This window comes from Mesocricetus auratus, unplaced genomic scaffold (genome assembly GCF_017639785.1).
Source record: "Mesocricetus auratus isolate SY011 unplaced genomic scaffold, BCM_Maur_2.0 Super-Scaffold_100009, whole genome shotgun sequence".
NCBI classification, from domain to species: Eukaryota; Metazoa; Chordata; class Mammalia; order Rodentia; family Cricetidae; genus Mesocricetus; species Mesocricetus auratus.
The window spans coordinates 38,830,689-38,851,381 of record NW_024429193.1 but is presented as its reverse complement, the minus strand read 5'-3'; the positions used below and the strand labels follow the sequence as shown (position 1 = coordinate 38,851,381).

Here is a 20,693-nt window from a genome sequence, read left to right as displayed (position 1 = left end):
GAAACCAGTAGTGTCTTGCAGAATATTCAAGTTCAAAGTAACCTACCTGGGAATGTGGAACAAAACAGTATTTTGTTTTCTGTGTTAAGTGACTGTGTGAAGTTCAGTCTGGGGCTTTGAAGGAACAGGTCAAAAAGAAATGGGTGGCATGGAGTAATCCTGGAAGTCACCAGACCTATCTCAATTCCTTACTTAATTGCTCACTCTTTCAGTCTTTGGATCTATGGAAATGCTGTATAGCTTTTGTTTGTTTGATTTCATTTATAGTTATGAGACACAGATGGAATTGTTGGCTCAAGCACCTACTTTTTTGTTTATTTTGACAACTTCTTAATTTAAATTAGGAAAAAGCTTTCTTGACCTGTCAATCCCAGCACCATTTCCCTCCCCTATTCCCTGCCCCCACAAATCCTCCAACCCCCATCCCTCTCTGCTCCCCAGGGAGGGTGAGGCCTTCCATGGTGGATCTTCTAAGTCTGTCATATCATCCCAAGCAGGGCCTAGGCCCTCCCCCATGTGTCCAAGCTGATTCAATGTGGAAGGGGCTCCCAAAGTCCATTTGTATGCCAGGAATAAATACTGCTCTACTATCCAAGGCCCTGTAGATTGACTAGGCTTCCTCACTGACACCATGTTCAGGGGGTCTGATCAGTCCCATGTTGGCCTCTCGATCATCAGTCTGAGGTCAGGTAAGCTGCCCCTGTGGGTTTCACCAGACAGGTCTTGACTCCTTTGCTCATCATTCCTCCCTCTCTGCAACTGAGTTCCAGGATCTTTTGAAATCACTAATACATTACCTTGAGCCTCCCTATTTCATCTAGAGACTGTAAATATCTGTTCCATGTGGTTCTGAAACCCAAATGTGATATACTGCAATTGAGCAATCTGGATTATTGAATGATCATTTCATTTCTATTGTTTTATGACTTCCCAATCATATTATATTTGAAGTTCTCTCTAATCATTAGTCACATTTTAGAAATGAAAAAATAACACTTTTGAATTTGGTTGAGGCACAATAGATCAGGGAAATATTTGGGTTCAATAGACAGGCCCTAGTGAATTATCCTGCACCTATGCCTCTATACGTAGCACAAATTGAATTTAATAGGATATAATAAAAGGAAAAACAGTGATGCTAAGTTGGGAAGGGGGTAAAGGTGGATCTGAGTAGAGTTAATCAAGAATAACGGATAATATGATCAAAAGGGATTGCATATAAGTTTCAAAGAATTAATGAAATATTATATTTCAAAATGATGTCTGTTAGATATATGAGATACAGATAATAGAAGAAATGCAAGTATAAAATAAAACAAAACCAATCATGTAGGAGTGAACCCCACAAATCTATCTGCCCATGAGGGCAGGGACATGTAAACTGACACAGGTAAATATAAAAGGAAGTGAAAGGAAAAGGAACCTCCCTTTTCTTCTGGAAGCCAGCCACATTTCTAACTCCTGGTTTGTGCGACTCTCTCTCTCTCTGGTAAATAAATATATTGTTTTCCTTATAGCATCAAATATCATTGATAATCACATTGGAGTGGGACAAGGCAAACCAACAAAAGAAAAAGGGTCCTAGAAAAGACACAAGAATCAGAAACCTATTTGTTTACTCACTCCAGAATCCTATAAAAATACTAAATTGAAGGCCATAGTATATACACAGAGTACCTGATGCAAACCCGTTCAGGGCCTATCCTTGCTGATCCAATGCAATGTCTTTTTATGAGCAAAAACAAACAAACTAAAGAAAAACTAGGTGATGAGAATACTATGACTAACCCCAAGCTATTCAGTGCTTAGCCTGAATACTCATTTCCATAACTTTCTGCCTCTTCCTTTCTTACTGAACTTTGAGCAAGCTGATGGCCTGGGCCTGATGCATTGATACTTGTCAACAGAGAATTCTGATCCTATACACTATAGTTAAATTATACTGAGTAGCACCCCAGGGGGCTGTAGTATTTTATTATTGACTAGATAACACAGCAGGTATTTAGTTTACTTCCAAAATGCTACAGTCTCTATATCCTAGGTAATATCTCAGAAGATCATGATTTATTTCCCATCTTCTGTAGGCACTGTGTGCTGGGGAATATCCCAGTGTGGAGTAGTTCCCATCAAAATTTTGTCTCTTGTTCTGTATGGTAGCCAAGTTGTACTTGGTGGTTATTTAGTATAAAAACCCTCTCATAAAATGTACTGAAAACCAAAAATGTTTTGCAGTTTCCTAGGTTGTGGTGACAAAGTATTGAGGAAACTGACTGTACATGTTAACCAAACCTTTAGGTGATGAATGCTCCTGTGTGGGGTGATGAAACAACTGATGCTTGATGGTGAGGTAGAATTAACAGAGAAACAGAAGAATACAAACAAACCTGCTCACACTTCATATTTTTCTCTCATTTACCCTTACATGTATCCCCTATATGTGTTTCTGTCCTTGTTTTGGGGTGGCCTCTTATTGATGCCATAGATTTCATGAGCTCCTCCTCCCTTCTGCCTTGCCTCTTTCAGAGATCATGTCCAGAAATAGTTGCTTTTTTTAACCTAAAAGCAAGTATCAGCCGCTGTGCTGTTGACTTACAGTTTGGAGCTGTTTTATTTCAAGTCTCAATATTTAACATTACTGCCATCACCTTTCTTAAATGTCAGCTTCTTGTATTTTCCTTCATCACTCTTCCTTGATCACACTGACTCTTTTGTGTGACATGGATTTGCTGTCAGTGCCACCCTAGGCTGGTCCCCAGGTTTTTCTGACTCTAGTCATTGACATCTTGTCAGCAGTGTCACCTACTTTGCCCCTTGGCCTCTGAAAGTAGCAATTGTTACCTTTTTGATTGACATTTTTTTTAAACTGTCAGAATTTTTTTTATTATTTGGGGGAGATCACAAACTCAAAGCCCTTTCTTAAAGCTAATTCTGTATTTCACTCTTTCAGTGGGTCCTTTGGCTTGAATGGGATACACCTTATGAGGAATAGTCTACAGGCTATTATTTTAGCATTGTATTGTAGTTACTAGAAATTAACTAGCAGCCAATGTTATGGTTGTTAACTCCGCTAACATATTCAAAAAGTGATTCATTTGATTCATAAAGAGAATATGCTAAAAACAACATGTATATGTATTATTCCTATGCTGTTCCACTTCTTGTACTGGCTCAGAAGTTTCTTTATTAAGGAGGCATTTTGTAACACTCTAAATTAGAAACTTCCTCTGTCCCTAACAACATTTTTTCTTAATCAAAATATTCTTTATTCTATTCATTTTAGGAGAAGCCATTTAATTAGAATTTAAGGGGAATAGTGCATATACACATACTTATCTTTTCATTCTCTTCTCACCCTTACTATCATATTTTCAAGTGAGCAGGGGGATTCTAAGTTCAGGGTCAGCCTGGGCTGCATAAGAATTTGGAAACCAGCCTATACTATGAGCAAAACCCTGTCCCCAAGTAAGTAAATGAAAGAAAAGGAAAAGGAATACTGGAAATTTCACTAAGGAGTGAAACCAGCAAGATGTGCATTGAATGTTTTCAGCAAGATAGGAGTAATGGAGTAGGAAATCCAAATACTAGTCTGCTTACAGAAATGAAATTTGCCATTATTCACAGTTAGAAACTCCTTTGTGAAGATCATCAAAACTGGAGTTTCAGTGAAGCACAAAGCTTGAAAAAACCCACGTTAAAAATAGAATGAGTAAATTAATTTCTTCATACAGTTCCTTCTCTATGCGGTGTTCAAGATAAGCTCGAGTCACAATCTCTCCAGTGGGGAAAAGACAGTCTGGTTTACCTCACCTAGTAAGCAAATAGTCAAAGATAACTCCTTATGGTCAGCAAGGAGTAAGAGCGAAAGATGCCAGTAACTAGAATATAGACCAGTTCATTCAACCAACACCCTACAGTGGCCTCACCCAATTAAAGCAGCCATAGGGGAACAAAATACTCAAGCAGCTTTGGTAACAGTGAATCCCAGTAAGATATTCATTCCTTCACACAATCTACTGACGAGATGGAGGGACTAGGCCCTGCCCAGATCATATGACAGACGTTCTAGATCCCCCATGAAGAGCCTCACACTCCTTGGAGAGTGGAATGGGGATTGGGGAAAGGGTTGGGGGAGGGTTGAAGGGGGCAGGAGAGGAGGGGAAGGAGAGGGAGCTGGGATTGACATGTGAAGCAAACTTGTTTCTAATTTAAATAAAATAAAAAGAGGAAGAAATAGAAAAGAAAGCATATGATAGATATAACAATGAAGAAGTAAAGGAATCAAATATCATTTCAAAAACAAAAACAAAAAAATCAAACAAAAAACAAAGCAAAGCAAAAGGAAAGTTCTAAGTGATCACAAAGAACTTAGAAAGCAATTAATGAAATGATGTTAGTACCAATTACTTTAAAGTTAATAATTAATTTAAATAAAATGAATGATGTTACCAGTCAAATACGTAGAATGACCTAATTTAAGAGGACTCAACTACCTACTGCCTACAAGAAACTCACCCTTGAATTAAAGATGCATAACAGAGATCTGTTTACACGTGCATGCTTATAACCCCAGAATTCAGGAGGCTGAAAAGGAAGAATTTTGCATTTGAGTTCAGCCTGGTTTATGAGAACATAGCTCAGATATTCAAACCAACCAAACAACTCATACTTAAGGATAGAACAGGATTTTTCATTCAAAGAATAACCAAAGGGAACAATTGTAGTTGTGCTCATTTTAAAATAAAATACACTCTTAGTAAGTAATTATACTATTAAAAAGATAGTAGTGTACAATGAGAATTTGTAAATGCAGTGCAGTCAGAGAATGTAATGATTAGATAGATATAACGATATTCGATGCTATCTATGGAAAGCAATATATTTATTTACGAGAGAGAGAGAGAGAGTCTCACAGACCAGGAGTTAGAAGCGTGGCTGGCTTCCAGGAGAAAAGGCAGGTTCCTTCTTCTTTCACTTCCTTTTATATCTACCTGTGTCAGTTTACATGTCTCTGCCCTCATGGGTGGATAGCTTTGTGGGGTTCACTCCTACAGATAGATACTGCCCAACATTATGATTTCAGCCTCAAGCACATTAAAAATTATAATGGCAGCAAATCTGAAGGACTAGCATACAGAACTATAAAAGTTGCTGGGCACATCTATACCAATTTTCAAAAACTACTGAGCCATCTGGAAGGTAATAGTAAGGAAACAAATTTCTCAAAGGAATTAACAATTGTCAATAGAATAATATCTGTGCATAGGACTACTACATCTCAACAAACCAAAACTAAACCAAGTGGACCTATCAAAAGGACACATATTACCTACCGAACTTCTCTCGATTACAAGTTATTTTTCTGTGCTGCTATAGTAGTGATTGTGTACTATATCACACAACAAGTTTTAACTAATTCAACAAAAATTAAATCATCTCTTGTGTCCTCTGCCATCAAAAGAATAAAACTATAAATCAATATCAACACATAACTGGAGACCCTTAAACTTGAGTAAAAATTTTAGTATATAATCTGGTGATCAAAGAAAACAACCAAAATATATATCAATAATTTGTAGAGATAATGGAAAGCAAAAATGCAATAAGACTTATCCAAAACAGTAATAACATGAATATTTTTAAGAATAAAGGACTGTATTATTTAACAAAAAGAAAGATTCAGTAAACAACCTAAATTTATGCACTGATAGACTAGTAAAAAGAAAAACCAAATGCATAGGACAAAATAATGATTGGAATAGAAATACATAAAATAGATATTATTAGAGCAGCAAAAACAATTGAAAACTTAGGGCTGTTTTTGCAAAGATAAATAGAATCAATAAACATTTACTCACCAAGAAAAATGAGAGAGGATTTAAAATAAAATTCCCTTGAGACCATATATTTGATGCCATAAAAAGGTCATTATTAACACTTATTTGCCAACTGTTTCAACAACATAAAAATGATTATATAACTCCTAAAAAAGCATACAGCTTTTTAAACTAACAAAAAATAAAGCCATAACAAGCGGGTAAAAATTTTAAATCAGTAATCAAAAAACTCCCCCACCAAAAAAAAAGATACAAATACTAAACTGCTTCAGCATGAATTTTAGCAAATATTTAATAAAAATTTAATTCTCAGTCTTTTTAATGTAGTGACAAACACTTTCAAATCATTTTAAGAGGCCAGCACCACCCCATTATAAAAGGCTAACTGAATACTTTACACATAGAAGAAAAACTATAGGTCATTTTTCTCAATGAAGAAGTATTTAAATATCTTCAGTAAATTATTACCTAAAAGTAAAGGAAGTTTAAGAGAATTATATACAAGACATAGGCAGTCAGACTGAGCGACATCACTATAACATATGGAGAACTTAATATATACAAATAAATATATGTGTCACAGCATGTGAGCTGAATGACAGGTGAAATATGAACATTTCAGTACATGCAGAAAAATAGTTTAACAAAATTGAAAACCATTTTATGATTAAAAATTGGATGCAGAAAGAACTTACTTCAGCATCCTAAAGGGAATATGTGAAGAATGGATGTCCACATATATAAGAATGAAGGCAAGACTGGATTCATGTTGATGTATCCAAAAGAATTCTTTAATGAAGAGAAGAAAGGAATAGACAGAATGGTAATGCCAACTTCAAAGAAGAATTATTTGTAAGTTGTATATCTGATAAAAGACTAATTTCTAAAATGTATAAGGAAACAAAAATTCTACAGCAAAATTACCAACCTGATTGAAAAAAAACATGCAAACAAGCAAACAAAAATAATAGGTACTAAGTGATAAAAAGACGTTTCTTCCAAAAAAGCACCACAGATGGCCAGAAAGCATATAAAAAGCTGCTCAAACTCATCATCAGAGAAATGTGAATAAAGTCATGGGGAGATAGCACCGTTCACTAGGATGATGATTACAGAAATAAGTCATCTTGCAAGGTGGCATCCACATTAAAATCCCCACACACTGTTATTGGCTATGTAAATGGTATAGTGAATATGAGAAAGAGCATGGCTTTTCTACAAACTCTATATCTGGGATTTTTATCATGAAAAAGCATCAAGCCAAGTCTGTAGACATATCCTTAATAATGAAAATCAGACTCTCAAAGGTATATCAACACACCATGTTGTTTTTGAAGAAGGACCCTTTATACAATACTGCCAAAATTGTCTAAATAACTTGATAGTTGCAACCGGGAGAGATACAGATAGGTGTGAATGAATTTTTAATTTCCTAGCCTTATTCTATTCTCAAGTTATAAGCATCTTTTTTTGTAAAAAAATAAAAAGCTATATGAATACTGATTTTTTAAGAAGTGAAAACAACAATGTCATTACATTGTAGAAAATTTCCTGTTGTCACTTATCTTTCCTAAAATTCTCATTACAAATAGTAACATCTCAAAATGGAAAAATGAAATATTATCTTATGTTAGAATTCTGATTGTCAGGCTGTGGCCTGTCTATTATGAAGCAACTAGTCTAAATTAATTTACATTTTGTAAGTTTCTCCTCTTGGTGACTAGTTCTTCTAAAGGCAAAATACCTGAGATGGAGACAATGCATTAACCCTGTCTATGAGTTAAGCTCACTATTAGTAGTTACTAATAGTGCTATTCATTCTTTGTTTTAAAATAATTATGGGATTCATCTAAGGCAGGTATAGCCAAAGCAGAGTCAGCAGTTACTATATGTCATTGAGATCTAAGTATATTGAACATATAGAACCTGCTTGGTATTTTTAAAGGGTGATTTTTTTCCCCTTAATAAAATAGAACTCTTGAAACAATGTTGCTTTCAGCAGCATTTCACTTTGTTATTTTTGTCTTTTTAAATAATTATTTTAAGGCAAATGGGAGGGGGAAATGCAGCTAGAAAACAAAATTATAATACAAGTTGCTTTTTCACATCAGCATAACAATTACATTCTCAGATTTAATTTCTATTAAAATTCCACAAACTAAGTGTAATAGAAAATACACTGGTAAATAGTAAGTGATGATGACATGCAATGTAAGTCCTCATGATAGCTTCAACATTTGACTTCCATTCTCAAATATTTAAATATTATGCATTTTAAATTTTTTGATAAAACTTTTCTTTGGCGAATTTGATGTTTTGAGCCAGGATTTCTTGAAGCTGGAGTTGACTTTGAATTATCTATGTAGGCATAGCTGGTCTTGAACTCCTGATTCTCTTGTCTCATTTCCCAAGTGCTGAATTATAAATATATGCCAACAAACTCAGATGGAAAGATTATGTGTTTTCATGTATGAGCACATGTAGACATACACACGTATGCTCTATATGCATAATCAACCAAATCATCATGAAAAATGCTTTAATGTTACATACTGATTTTTAGGACATTGATATTTTAGAAACATAATGTATGTGTAAGATGCAGGCAGATTGCCATAATGAAGTCGAAGTCTCTCTTGAGTCAGTTCTTGTAACCCCACCTACATACAACTTAGCTTCAGCAAAAGTAAAGGCTGCTCACTTGAAGTGGGAGAATAACATCTGTTTTGAAGAGTGACTTAAAGAATAAACACGAAGCATTTACTGCTGTGTGTGAATATGAGCAAGTGCATTTTATGCTTTGAGGATAAATTGACTATTCTGTTTTTACAGTACACGTTGTTGGTGTGTTGGTATTTGACAGAGAAGACACTGTATAGCCGATGGGAGCTTTGATAGTACATTTCCAATATCCTGGCAAGCTAAAGCAATCTTTGTCCCTTTGGATAGGTTATTTATAGACTCTGAGTACAATAGCATAGATATCTAATACAACCATAGCCAAATAGGCATCTCCACTTGAAAATAAGAGTTTGAAAGAGAGTCCGTGTGTTCAAAATATAGGTCTTGACCTTGGATTCACAGGGAGATCCTTTCAAATGATTTAAAATTTTATCTTGTCATTATATGCATTCATTCAACGACGGAAGGGCATGTGTGTGCCACAGCATTCACATAGAAGTCAGAGGAAACCAGTTCTCTCCTTGCACCTTTTGAGTCCAAGGATTAAACTCATATCATCAACCTTGTCACCTCTCTGACCTGAGCCCCACTCCAAGAGATTGTAATACAATTATTGTGAATGGTTCTTGGTGTCACTAACAGAAGTTTTGAAACTCTTCACATATTTCTAATCTTAAGAGTAGGAAATAAAGGGACTACACCAAGAAAATGTTAACTGTTTCTTTAGAAAAGAATTAAAAGAATCCAACTGAAAGAATGAAGTAGCTGTCCAAAGAAGAGGGAAGAGTGGCTGTTAGGTGTCTCCTTGAGCCTCTCCAGCCTTTATGGAGGCCAAACCGCCTCACAGCTTAATTAGTCTGCTGTAACTCTGCACCCTCAAAATGACTTGACACTGAAAGTGTTTGTTTCAAACTAGAAATCAAAAGCCAATAAGCAGAGCTAGAGAGATGGCTCAGTGGTTAAGAACACTTGCTATTCTTAGGTCGATTTGGTTTCAAGCACCCACATCAAGCTGTTGGCACCACACATAACTCCAGTTCCAGGGCATCTAATGCCCTCTTCTGGCCTCTTTGTGCACTGCATGCACATGGCAGAGATACACGCATGGAGGCAAAATCCTCAATTATTTTTTTAAAAAGAAATTTAATTTACAGGAGTATCGAACAGTATTTGAGTCAAAAGTAAGTTGATGTATCTTTATGTCACTCCATGTGACTAGATTAGAGAATAGCTGTCTTTACACACTGAAACTTAATAGCCTATTTTATTACTTAAAGCCACTAGAGTACTCTAAGGAGAGGCTTTGTATGCAGCCAAGGCCAATCTTTTGCCATTGCAACAGGAAGCTCTCTCTGCAGTAGTCATGCCTGGGAACATCACAATGAGTAACAAGTAAAATAAAATACATCTCATCATGTTAAAAATAAGTTAAGCAATTTTCTATTGGACTGCATGCAGACCATAGGCTACAGGGTGGAATACTTAAATGGACTATGATTATTCCAACATGCCTTATTTATAGCCATAAAAATAAATAAAAATAAGCCTCATAGAACAAAAGGCTTTTGTATTTTTTGAAATAAGGCGAATAAGCATAGATTTTTATCACACTTTTATGCAAACTTATCACCCTACTAAAAAGAGCAAAGAGGAGGTTGTGTGTCCAAGTTCAACATTTTAATGCATTTGATTTTGAGCTTTTTTTTTGTGTGAAGCCAGTCCTGCTCTTGACAGGTGCTGAAATGAAATTGAGCCAGGGCACAGGTAAGTAAGCGAATATACAAAATGTGACGAGGAAACGTGCACTTTGCTGGAACAAGTGATCTAGGGGATGTTACGTGCATTCCCTATTGTAGGGCTCCATAGAATTTTCAAGACATTCCAGCCAAGAAGAAATAATACACCATACCCCCAAAATTTCGAAAAGCACAGATCTATAAATGATGTTTTACTTGCAGCATTGCAAATAGTTTAATCAGCTGAAGCAAAAACATCATCAGGGACCCAGGGAATGGTGGGAGGCAGATAGCACTACAGCAGCGGTGCTGGAGGATCCAGATTGAAATTAAGGCATGCAACACTTTGGGGCTCTGTGGGTAGTTACAGGCCTTACAGAGCTTTGCAGATAGAAATGAAATGAGAAATTTTAATTGTTACCTATTATAAATTTAGGACCTCTTCTAATCTATGCCATCGATTCAAACGTTAGAATGTGCATTTTATATGACTAAATTCCTTACTTAGTTTCTCCAAAAAAATTCTCAGGGGAAAAACAAAGCTCAAAATAGTTTATTTGGCATCCCATTCAAATTGAGTGCTTCATATGTCTACCAACAGTTCCTGAAAGAACCACATTGGTCCTTCTCTCTACACTGTAGAATCTGGGCTTGTTTCAGTCCCTCAGTGTCCACTTTCACTACCCTCACCTCAGTGCTAGATGACTTTGACCTTTTGTTTTCATTTCCCCTGCCATATGTGTTGACCAAGCCAAGAAGCAGAGGATGAGTGATTTATTAAAACTGTTTATTTCTGAGAGAATTAGCCTACAATATATAAGTATAACCTCTTGTGTTTTGTGTATGTGCAGCTGAAGCTCCTATAGGCATCCTGCACAAATTCCTTTGTCCACAGATTTTTCTCTGCATAATAAAACATTTGAAGTCAAATATCTCTGATTATCCTGGCTCTGCATCTTAGGGATAGCCCAACTGAAAGCTGAAATGAGCACAGTCTGTGTTCCAGATAAACCAGCAGGGTGTCTGACTTGGCCTTCACTAGGAGAGTTTTAAGCCATTATTGTTTCTTTTCAAAGATTGTTTCAAACGTGCTGTCAAAAATTAATCAATTATCATATCAACAAATCAGACAGCATATGGAACTCAGAAATGAACCTATACATGTAAGTTCAACTAATTGTCCAAAGAATATGTAATAGGAAAAGGGGAATTGCTTAAGTAATTGAGTTGGGAAACTGTTAACAACATCCAGAATCCTGAACTTGGGTATGTACTTCCTATCACATAAAAGCTAATTACTAGTGAAATAAAGAATTAGAGACTGAAGAGTTGGATCATCCATGAAGGACATAATTTTGATCTTTCAAAGACCTAAGTTTGGTTCCCCAAACCCACCTGGGGCCTCAGATTCATCCATAACTCCAGTTCCAGGGGATTCAAATCCTCTCCTTACCTTGCCAGGTATTAGGCATACAGTGGCGAACAGACATGCATACAGGTAAGACATCCAAAGACATAAAATAAAACAAATGAATCTAAAAAAAATTAAATGTAGGACTAGAAACTTGCCAAGTACTAGAAAACAACATAGGGAGAAATTACACAACACTGGCTTTTTCGATGATAATTTGGACTTGACTCCAATGGCAAAGATGAATAGTTTAACAAAACTTATCATGTCATTCCACATTCATAAATCATAATATAACTTTGAAATCCATACAATGTTGTCAACCAAAAATAAAAATATAATTTAAGTAATTGTTGTAATACATCTTCAAATCTGTTTGTTTCATGTAATGATATGAAATGCAATGACTATCATTCATGAAAAGTATAAAGACATAAAAATAAAAGTACAAAGAATATAAAAATAAAATTATCAAATAAAACAGCATACCGATGTCAACAGTTGATGATAGAGGGATACACAGAAATCACGTCGTGCTAGATACATACGCACATGTATGAACTTCTCTACATTTATGTATAGCGTTTTCTTACTATATTTTCCAGTTAATACATGGTGAACACCCTTTCAGTCAGTGTACTAGTTGCTTTGTGTCATTTCTCATTCTGACATAAAAGACTTTCCACGGTGGAAATTGCAGGGAACTAATAATCTTTACTGTTCAACATCTCTATCATATCTGTTATTTGCTAACACTATCAGGTGACTGGAAAAATAGCATTGTCTGAAATTGAAAATCTGGATAACATGTGTTTTAGAGAAGAATGCAATAAGGTCCAATTTAAAACTGTTTGATATAAGGGCATCCACCACAGCAGCAGTCAAAGGTGGTGAAACCTCTTGGAAATCTCAGTGTGGGGTTTGGAAGGTTTTGGTCTTTCAGGGAGAGCTGAAATTGAGATTCAGTCTACAGAGTCAGGCACAGGTGAAGAAGGCTTTTGTATAATGCAGAAAAAGAGGCACAGCTGAGGTAGATGTAGACAAAGACAAAGCAATTACAGCCTTTTGTGTCTATGCACATACACACACTTGAACACACACGCATCTGTAGCTATCTTATACATATTTTGATATATATAATCCATGACCCTCTCATTTGAAAAACTTTGTTAATATGTAAATATGTTAACAGTGGAACCAGTATTTGTCACTAGTGCCCAAATGGACGTCAGGAGCCCATTCCCTATAGAGGCATACTATTTCAGCCCAGATACATGAAGGAGGGCCTAGACCATCCCACAAATGATATGACAGACTTTGATGATCCCTCATGGAACGCCTCACTGTCCTTGGGGAGTGGGTGGGGGAATGGGTTGGGGAAGGTTAGTAGGAGATATGGGAAGATGGGAGGGAGAGGGAAGGGGGGATTGACGTGCAAATTTGTCCAAAGCATTTTATTTATAAATTCCAAAAGAATAACCTTCTTAAGTATTTTAGAACTGGTCTTTAGAACTGGATTTCATTTTTAAAACTACATCTATTAAGCAATGCAAGCTGAATTATATAAAAATGCATACACACACACACCTCTTTGGGCTGTTGCCTTGTACTGTAATGGCTGTACTTATAAACAAACTGAAATTCATCTGAAATATTGAAGAGAATCGGTATTTCAATACCTGATACAGCAAACAGAAAACTGCCATTCATTTCATGTTAGAGGAATATAGTGTACTCTTGCTGTAGACATCATTCACAATGGTATCCAGTATTTTGCCTGAGAATATACATATAGGGACAGTGTTGTGATTTTTCCCAGTTTACTTACTTTTCATGTTGAAACTTCTCCCTTACTCTAACCTAAAACATATTTGATTCTGTTCAAACTATGGTTAAATAGAGTTAAAATGCTTTCAATATCAAGGGTGATATTTCTTCCACATCTATCTGTCTGATGCCTGTTCATATGGACAGAAACACACACACACACACACACACACACACACACACACACACCCCTCCAACTTTATGCTAAAGCGTGTATTCACATTCTTGTCTTGATTTATACTTTAAATAGTGTTTTGATTCCATGTGAAGACAAGAACCAAGTACAATGAGACTTCCAGAAAGTGTGCCTTTGAATGGGGAAGATGAGGTTCTGTGTAGTTTATTTGTATTTGATCAGGGAGGGAGGAATAGATTAAGGGACTTAGGGAGGGAAACATCCATGAAAGCCAGAGATCCCTGGTGGAGAAGAGTATCCATAGTTACAGTCTAGATGCCATCAGGCTCCTTTTTTTATTTTTTTATTTTTTTGCAAAACCAGAAACACAATAGCCTTTCAACTGGCAAGTTTGTTGCCTCTTTGCATATTAAGTGAGTTTTGCTCTGCTTTATAAGTGGTGGAGGGCTGAAAATGATTTCTATGCAAGTCATGGTAATCTTTATCTACACAAGACACATGCCTATAAAATTAAGGTTCTGCTCAAATAACCTTTCCTCTGAGTGATGATTCACAAGAGAATGGAGTTCTACTTTTGAATTAAGTAGCTCTGTCCATTCAGTGAATACTTAGCCTGGGAATAGTCATCCATTTTTGTATTTTTCAAGTATTTGTCTTTCATAGATAAACAAAAAGTGGGAGGAAGGGAGAGAGAGGGACAAGAAGGGATGGCAATGTGGAAGGGAGAGAGAGAGTGCAAAGACAGGGGAGGAAAGAGGACGGAAGACATTCACCAAGTATTTTCTACCGTTTAGTGAGTCAGATGCCTAAGTGTTTTTATTAAAACATATTAACATCTTGGTTACAGTGACCACTGAACAGTGGCTATGTGCATTTTGAAGTGTCACCTGGAGATTTTAATGTAAACTGGTATCTGTTTCTGGTTATGTTTCTGAAAAGGCAAATTCCTTCAGTCCTCAAGTGTGTTGTTTCTGTTGCAATTAGAAGTCTCCCTGTGGCCTACTTTCTGCACTCCTCAGTATCCCTCTGAGGTAGGAAATGAGGCAGCCAGAAGTCCCACTGCTGTGCTGAGAGTTTAGAGGAGAAGAGAGAGACCAGGCATGCTACAGGGCTGTCCTGAAGCCACATCCAGAGCAGCAAGATTACTGGGAAACGAATTTAGACCTCCTCACTTGCAGTGGCCCCTATCACAGTGCTAAGACGTTTTCATAAATTAAGTACAAAGAAGCTGGGTTAATGGAACCAGAAAGATAAACTTGAAAATGATCCTCTCTTGTGTTTGAATCGCAGTATGTTTGAAATAGAGTCTTTGTTTGGTTGCTTATTTGTTTAATTGATTTTCCTTCTGTTTACCACATCTATAGTGATCTTTTAATTGGGACAATGATGATAATTGTGTATAATGTTGGGGCACTGAAATCTGACTTTAGGGCAGTTTTCTTCAGGGAGATGGACCAATTGTAGTCATTTGAGTGCGATGATGAAGAGATTTTGGGAAAGATTAAATGGCAGTTCAGATATGATACAAGAGAAGTTATTGCTGACTTGTTTCTTGCAGGCACAATATGGAACCTTGGTGTCTGCCCAGCCTGAACTTCCCCTATTTTACACTCCTGTAGACATAGTGGACATCAGTGTGGAAATGGCTGGGCTGAGGTTTCCCAATCCCTTTGGCCTTGCCAGTGCCACACCAGCCACTAGCACACCAATGATTCGACGGGCCTTTGAAGCTGGATGGGGTTTTGCTTTGACCAAGACTTTCTCTCTGGATAAGGTAAGATTATGTTTGAAATTAAATGCAAATGTCTAGCATGCATTTTCTTTAAAAGATAAATATAAGATGGAATGCTTTTTTAAAAAACTGAGATATGATAATTTCTAAATAGTTGAAAACATTATAGTTTAAATTTCTTTCATTCTGTCTGCCCCACAGATAAAGGGGTGTGGAATATATTCTCATTTTGTATTGTCTAAGAATTATCAAAAATATCTTTTGCCTGGTGATGTAGCTCAGTTGGTAAAGAGCTTGCATGGCAAACACAGCAATCTAAGTTCAGTCCCCATCACTACATTAAGAAAGTATGGTAGAGCATGCCTATAAACATAGCACTTAGGAAAGGAAGGTACAAAGATGAAAAAGTCAAGGCCATCCTAGGCTACATTTCAAGGTCAGCCTGAGCTATGTGAGAACTGTCTCAAAATCCTACACACAAAAACTAGTATAGTGGTGATTTAACAATCACTAATCCCTGTTTTAATTGAATCAGATTACCTTGTTTCTATTAGCAGGATATCATTTGATGTTCTACTATTTGCATGTATGCTGTAGTGTTTTAACCACATTAAACATTTGTGTTAAATATCTTAGTTCGTTATGAAGGAAGCTTTCAACTGCTTTCATCTACCTCTTTGAAATGTAGAGTATGTTCCTGATATTTACAGTCATGATTTTGTGTGGTAGCAGACCAGGGCTGTTTTCTCAGAAATCTTAACCCAATTGACCCTGTACCTCTCTCTTCCTACTGTCTCAGCCTTTAGTAAATACCATTTGACTCTTAGCTTCCACTTACCTATCTGTTTTAAGATTCCATATATGAGTGAAATTATGTGATACAAGTCTTCCTTTTGACTGGTTTGTTTCACTTAGCATAATGATTTTGAGTTCCGTCCATATTGCTGCCAATTCAGGACTCCATTTTTATGTTGAAAAGTACTCCAATGTGTTTATCTACTATATTTTCATTATCTGTGCATTGTTGATGAACATTAAGGAAGTTTCAGTGTTTGTGCTATTGTGAACAGTGCAGCAATTAACACAGGAATATATATTTTTGGCATACTAATTTTGTTTCATTTGGATATATATCCCATGGGGGGGCTGCCTGATAATATGAGTTTCTCTTTTTGATTCTTTATTTTGACATTATTATTTTGTGATTTTAGGATGTGTGCAAATGAGAACATATGTTTCAATTCAAAGTTAGGAAAACAATGGATTTAGCTTGCATAAAATCCTATTATTCACTACATGTCTTATAAAGTTTCTCACTGTAATTTGTTGATGGTGGTAATAAGATTTCTCAATAAATTCTTAATAAAATCACCCCACAAGATTATTTCCTTGCGACATTGGGGTTTTATGCTTTCACAATGGTTTTGAAATAAAATCTTTAGTGCAAAAAAAGCAGGGACAGTGAGATGTCTTAGCAGATAAAGGACCTTGCAGTCAAGGGTGGTAACTTGGATTTGGTTCCTAGAACTGAGATGATTAAAGGGGGAAACATAACCTATGGCAAGGGGATGCATTCTCTTAAGAACACACACACACACACACACACACACTGGCACACACAAATAAACAAACAAATAAATGTAAGATAACTTTAAACATAAAAACCCTGTAAATGCACTTTACCCAAGGTTGCAGCACTGAAGGTATAGAAGAAAGACAGCATCCTTACATGGTGGTGAGTTAGAAGTCTAATTTATAGAATGAGTAGGAACGTTTCATGGGCCATTTATTGAAAATGGTTTGAACGACAAACCCCATCGATATGGTCAGAATTAAGTTGTAGTTAGTAATAATTAATGTGTAAGAATGGGTAGATCTAGTGACTAAAGAGAGTATCATTATTTAAATCAGCCTTATCTTTGGGCAAAGAAAATAACAGAGAACTAACATGCGTCATTAGAGCTCCTTCTTCCTGCTTTCTTCTTTTCCTGGGATCGATACCTGACAGTATTATCATTAAAGTATTACAGCTTTCTTTGTCTGACAGTTTTATAAGAAATTGGGTAAAGGTGGTCCAGGAAATCCAGAAAACCCTCAGGAGTTAGAAAGATTAGAGCAAGAAAAGTATTTCTTTTTGTTTGTTTGTTTTTGTTTTTTGAAACACTTTTATTATATATTTAAATTCGAAACAAGCTTGCTTTCTATGTCAGTCCATTTCTTAAGGGTTGTCATGCTTAACTAGAAAATGTATATGTGGACATTGAGTATTCAATTAAATATCAGGAAAGACTTTTTTTAAACAAAATAGTAAATTGAACCGGATAGTCTGGATTGATTAAAAATATTATGGATGAGTTATGTCTAGTTTCGTGTAATATTAATAGTGAATTTGTGTTTGTTCCTCTTCACGTTTTAAGAATTATGGTAGCCATTTAACCTGTTTGTAACAAAAAGTCTCCAGAGCCTTTAAAGATATATTAGTTATGCTATTTAAGATGCACGCACACAAAGAGGAATAGGTATTTAATCAGGTATTAATGAGGAATTGTGGTGGAGGTAAGATAGGTGGTTTGAATTTTCTGCTGGTTTGCCAATATTGAATTCTGAGCCATGAAAGATATTATCCTTTCCTCTATTGGTAACATGCTTTGATTCATGACCGTGTGTCACTCAGGGACACAGAAACTGTCTCCTTTATAGGCCTTACCAGCAGAAGCAAATTTGGAAACTAACTACCTTCTACGCCTTCAATTTGAATGCAATCTATCCATTCAGAAGTCTGTGCTGTGAGTTGGAAGGCAAGATATGAAAAAATAAAAATTAAATCCGGTGCAAGAGACACAATGGTACCCCATTTGTTTATTTTGCTAGTGGTTCAATACCAGTGTGCAAAGATGATTTTTAAGTTTACCTGTGAAAATGGTAGTGGAAGAACTCACAATGCCATCTTGCACATGAGCAATGAATGGCTTGCCAAAAAAAGATACTTTCCCATACATGAACTTACAGAGCACTCAGTCTTCCTCCTAGAAAACTACAGTTTGTTTCTTACTTCGTTCTTAATTACTGAATAAGCCTGTTGTGAATATATAATTGCCTCATATGAGTGCTTGTGCTTTCTTGTAGATGAAATGTTTCTTATACAAGTGAACTCTCATTTTCCTCCACACAACCTTTCCTAAAGACAGGTATTAAAATATCACATATAATATACATGTGTGTGACATTATAGCAGACCAATTGGGATTGGCCTTATTATAATTTATTATGCCAATTCAAGAATCTGTTTAAAACTTATTATAATTCAGAATCTTGACATTTGAAATTTGGATGCTCATAATATGACAAAGGCTAGTCTGTGGAGTTTTGTTATCATATGAAATATTAATATTTCACAACACATCTCTGATGAAGTACAATTTGCCGAGCCTGCATATGATAAAGAAATTAAATGCTCACCAAGGGAGTTCAGTCAGAATTAGAGCCCTGCTTGAACATCTGCTGGAAGTTTCATTATCCAGTGCTATGCCAGTGCGGCTCCCTTGTTTTCCAAGATTGACAGCTGAATATTGCCCTGATTCCTGCAGCAAATACATTTAGCTCAATGTTGCCCCCCCTGCCTTTGTTTTATTTTTTGGGAGAGTGTAGGAGGCTGCTTTTGATTTTCAAACTATATTTTTTATACTCTTGACATTTGTAGATGCCACATTGAGGTCTAATATGGTGTAGCAGCAATAGGCCATTGACTTGCAGGGAAATGCCAGCTGATATCTCAGTAAACAGAAATATTATTATTCTTCACTGTGCAGTCTGTATAAAAGCTGGGTATGCTTTCTTCAGGGAGGCAAATGATCACATTTTTAATGCCAAATATAAAAAGATCTGTGTTTGCTTTTATGTTAAATAACATCAAAGATGGCTTTTATTAGCTCTCTTCTTCCTTCCCCAAATCATTCTAAGAACTAATGTCCCAAAATAACTAGATTGCTTTTTTTTTCAATGTTACTTATGTTTTACAAGGGTGACAAGTGATATTTAAAACCAAGTTGTTAAATCATTTTCTCCATAAATGTAAGCTTAAATTAAAAAAAAAACGAAGAAAGAGAAGCCAACTTCTCAAGCTTGATTAAAGCCAAAATATTATGATGAAACAGAGAACTGCTTTGTTTATGGGGAATAGTACAAAAGTCTGTGGGCATCATATAAAATAACCCTTGACCCAGGCTCAGATTATGAGAACAATAAACATTTTATTTATGTCAAATACTTGTGTAATCCTATCCTCTCATAGAGACCCACATTCTAAACCGCAAATGTATACCTATATTTCAAACACACATTTGAGATTTTAGTAACAAATGTCTTGAATCATTATGCTTACTTTAATAAGTGTCGCATGGTGAAATAAATAGGCAACTGCATAATATATAATTTCTCAACATTAAAACCTGAAAATAACATTAAGGTTACTTAGTATTGCTTTGTGGTACTATTATGGATTCTACTCTTTGGGTAAAACACAGACTGACCACATATCACAATGCTGAGCTCACAGGAAGAGTTTGGTAAACTTTTCACAGACACTTCATAAAAATGAATAAATAGATTATTTACCACGAAGATATTGAGTTTTTTCCCTCAACCATTTGAACAGGTAGTTAACACATAAAGCGATTGACTTTTCCCTGTATTGATCTCAATCACAGGAAAAAAGGCCCATTTAAAATTTCTCATCTGTGTTGTTTTCCATACCTGTTTGAAACTGAAAACGTTCTTGGAATTTCTGCATGCATGGGTGATCTTATAAGACTGAGATCACTGGAGCCTTCAAAATGCTGAGGGTTATTGGGAAAACAGAATATGAATCACATTGTATTAGGAAAATATACAGAAATAATCTGGTCTGACTGTGTAAGATCTTGTATTAGTAATTCTGGCAGAAGAAACATAACTTGGTGTGCGTGAGTGCGCACACGTGTGTGTGTGTGTGTGTGTGTGTGTGTGTGTGTGTGTGTGTGTGTGCATGTGTGCATGAATATGTATGAATGAGGAAACCAGAGGTTAACTTCTGGTGCGATTTCTCAATCACTTTTCCATGTTATGTTTTGAGGCTGAATCTCTCAGTGAATCTAGAGTGTTCAGATGTGGCTTCTCCGTGCAGATATTCTTGTCTCTATATCCCCAGATATGAGATTTAGCATATTCTGCCCTTAATTTTTTTTGGTTTTTACGAGGCAGGGTTTCTCTGTATTGTTTTGGAGGCTGTTGGTTCTGCCCTTAATTTTTAACTTAGTGTTTTAATTGGGATATGAGAATCCAACTCAGCTCCTTAGTC

General features: G+C 36.0%; 1 protein-coding gene across 1 annotated transcript in view; it reads left to right on the top strand.

The window, feature by feature from the left end:
* Nucleotides 1–20,693, top strand: part of Dpyd (dihydropyrimidine dehydrogenase) — an 819,213-nt gene that overhangs the window by 407,254 nt on the left and 391,266 nt on the right. The window contains exon 13 of the mRNA XM_040751969.1: nucleotides 15,185–15,400. Coding sequence (XP_040607903.1) covers nucleotides 15,185–15,400 — 216 coding nt within the window. The remainder of the gene's footprint in view (nucleotides 1–15,184; nucleotides 15,401–20,693) is intronic.